This window comes from Centruroides sculpturatus, unplaced genomic scaffold (genome assembly GCF_000671375.1).
Source record: "Centruroides sculpturatus isolate CEXI.00-Female unplaced genomic scaffold, Cexi_2.0 scaffold442, whole genome shotgun sequence".
Taxonomy (NCBI): Eukaryota; Metazoa; Arthropoda; class Arachnida; order Scorpiones; family Buthidae; genus Centruroides; species Centruroides sculpturatus.
In genome coordinates this window covers 382,317-385,450 of record NW_019384718.1, presented here as the reverse complement: position 1 = coordinate 385,450, position 3,134 = coordinate 382,317, and the positions used below count along the sequence as shown (strand labels likewise).

General features: G+C 33.4%; 1 protein-coding gene across 1 annotated transcript; it reads left to right on the top strand.

The window, feature by feature from the left end:
• The first annotated feature begins 270 nt into the window (after positions 1-270).
• Positions 271-2,772, top strand: LOC111627954 (multidrug resistance-associated protein 4-like). The gene is made up of 3 exons (XM_023371656.1): positions 271-535; positions 604-700; positions 2,557-2,772. Exons 1-3 carry the CDS (start codon positions 426-428, stop codon positions 2,770-2,772), a joined length of 423 nt encoding a protein of 140 aa, XP_023227424.1. The 5' UTR covers positions 271-425.
• Positions 2,773-3,134: the final 362 nt, after the last annotated feature.

Below are 3,134 nucleotides of genomic sequence, written 5' to 3'. Positions count from 1 at the left end.
AAGTTCACATATAAGAATTACAAACATTAGATATTAACAAAGTTCAAAGTAATCATCCACTGCTACAGGTCCGTCGGAAAAGCACCTTGCGACGTACGAATTCAAAGTCCACAACAACACAACAAGACGAGACGATCTTCTAAGACAGTTTAGGCAACTAAGGTCAACGTGAGTTCACTCTATGAGTCTAACGTAAAACTAAACTTCCCGCCGGAACTTCACTGCTTTTATAGGATTGAAGCTACATTGAACTCCACCAATCAGCATGCCGATCGTCCGATGTTTCGTAACCAATCAGCGGTCGAGTTTTCAAAATGTTCTGATCGCCGTTTCCACGGCGATAACGGTCGTTCAAGAAAAGGCGGGAAAACCCGCGCGCTAGACGATTTTTATTCCCGACACTTTTCATTCATTATTTGTACAGAATGGAATATTTTACATTTTTCAGAGCATTATATCTAGATGCAGATATTTTCCTTCTTGATGATCCACTGAGTGCTGTTGATGTTCCAGTAGCAAAAGAAATATTCGAAAAGTGAGTACACAAATTATATTTTTAAACCTGTATAAATGTTTATAGTTTTAAAAGTTGTATTTTTTCAGGTGTATAATAGAATACTTGAAAGACAAAATTTGCATTTTAGTTACACACCAAATACAATTTTTAAATTTTGCAACTAAGATTTTAGTGTTAAACAAGGTGAGTAATGCAAATAAATATATTTTTTACTTCCTTGATCTTATATAGAATAGAGGAAAAGTATGGCAATCGGTCAAAAATTAACCCCTCCCCTGATTTTAACAGGTTTGGATGCATAGGACCTTGAAACGTGTAGAAATGGAGAAAAAATTCAAACATTTTTGTATGCATAGCTGTTAGCGTGTATGTGGGGGCACGATTTTGTTTGCCCTGTTTGAAGCTTAATAACTTCTGTGCTTTTTTTCGAAAATGTTAGAAATTTTGCAAAGCTGTTTGTCTATTACGATGATTCATAACATTAAAGCTTGCTAGTTTTACTTCGATTGAAAGGTAATAATGGTATTCCAGTAGAGACTGATTTAATGATTTTTACTCCTTATTGGTATTTACAACTTTTTTAAAAATAAAACTCATTCCTACTCTTAAAGTTAAACGTCTTGTTATTCTATAATAACTAAAAATATAAAATAATTCAAAAATAATGTATTATAACAGGTGGAACTAACAAATGTTGCAGGGAAAGTTAAGCTACTTGTTCGTGCATGTTTTATTTACGAATAGGAGTATATAAAAGAACAATTAATTAGTGTGACTGAACATTTTATAGCAATTCCGTCTTAATTTTTTTTCTTTCAGATAGTTCTAAATTATATAAATTATTAAAAATTATAACCATTAATTTAGTTAAAATACGGCAACTAATATCCACTTTTAGCAGCAACATATTTAATATTAGATATTATATTAGCAAAGTTATACTACGAGTATTTAGGCTATCGTTTGGTGATAAGTTATCAAATTCTTCAAGAAAACGTACTTTCTAGTTTGGAATTTTATTCCAGTTTAATTGGCCAGTGACTCTTTGTCAATATTAGACTATAAATAGAGAGAAAAATGAAACGTACACACAGATTATAAACTTTCAACCCATTTATATGAAAATTAAAACAAAATCATTTGTATTGAAGCCTTGTGAAACATTTTGATCTAGTCCAGGCCGCCTGAACAAGAACTTCGAGCGCTTGCAGGTAGTAAAGGAAACCTAAAGAAACTTAAAAATTGATAGAACATATCATAGACCTTCTTGGTCTATAAGCCTGGCTGATGCGCTAGGCTGGGCCCCCTCTTCTTGTAGGGAAGGGGTCCCCACTGTCTGATAGAATCATTGTTGAGAAAAGTGAACTGAAGGTTTAGACTTGTGGACCATAGTGCAGTACAAAAGTTATGCCAGGTGAGAAGACTGGGCCTGGGTGCGGATGGGAGCTCGAAAGATGCACCATGTGACCCAGCTATGTCGTTCCTGTCTACCATGTCAAGTATCAGACCAAGCCGATGAACAAGGCATAATCTCTTTAATCCTGTAGTGTCAATAGGCGGGCAGGGAAAGAGTTCCTTATAAGGCTTAGGATGGTACTCATGCCGTGCAGATCACGCATTGCAACGCTTCACCTCGACAAATTATCGTCATGCAGCTATAGGATAAGGCCTTTTTTCTCCCCAGCCATTAACTGATTGTATTAAACTCTCTGATGTCTCTAAGAAATTTTCTATGCTTTTTCAAATGTTAGGCTGCCGCGAACCACTGATAGCATTGCTGATAGCACTTAGAGCCTGAGCTGGTTTTGCTGATCTTTTTAGCTATAAACTGGGTATCACATAACTTGAGCTGTATGCAAATTTAATCACTTGCATATCTTTTTCACCATTTCCGGTCCTGCAATTACCTTTAGGTTACGCATATTTCTTCGTATTGTTGCGATTTCACATTTAAAAAGTTTACATTTATGTATAGATGTAGTGTATGTACTATATATTATATATATACATTATAAAAATTGTTTACGATTTTTTCTTAGGGAAGATGTGAAGCTATCGGTAACTATAATGAATTAAAATACTCAGGAGAATATTTGGGAATTAAATTAGAGAAAAATACCTCAGAGCAAAACATGGAACTACCAAACGCAAACTTCACTATTAATGAAGAAGAAACCTTTTATAATAAACAAGTCGGCACGCTTTATGATAATTACGATATCATTAATAATGACGTCGTAAGTAATTGCTGTTAATATATTTAAATGCATTTTTCTTTGTTTTTGTTGTTAATTTACTTATTGTTTTTCAAAGTCTGGCTAAGTATATAAAATATTCAGCGAGACTTTGATTCACTGGTTATGGGTTTATGCCTCAACAATAAGCTGTATATATGGATTTTTCTAAATTGTACCTAAGTGACACGTAAATAGAAGATAGCTTCTCATAGAAAGTTTATAACAGATTTCCTGCAATTCAGTTTGAAACATTAAAACACAACAGTATATTCTTGTTATTGTCGTTGTTATTTTTAGCAGAAAACTAATTTGTGTATTAATTACTATAGCAGTAAAATAATTCAAAAGTGATAAATTTACCGCATTATACTAAAAAATTT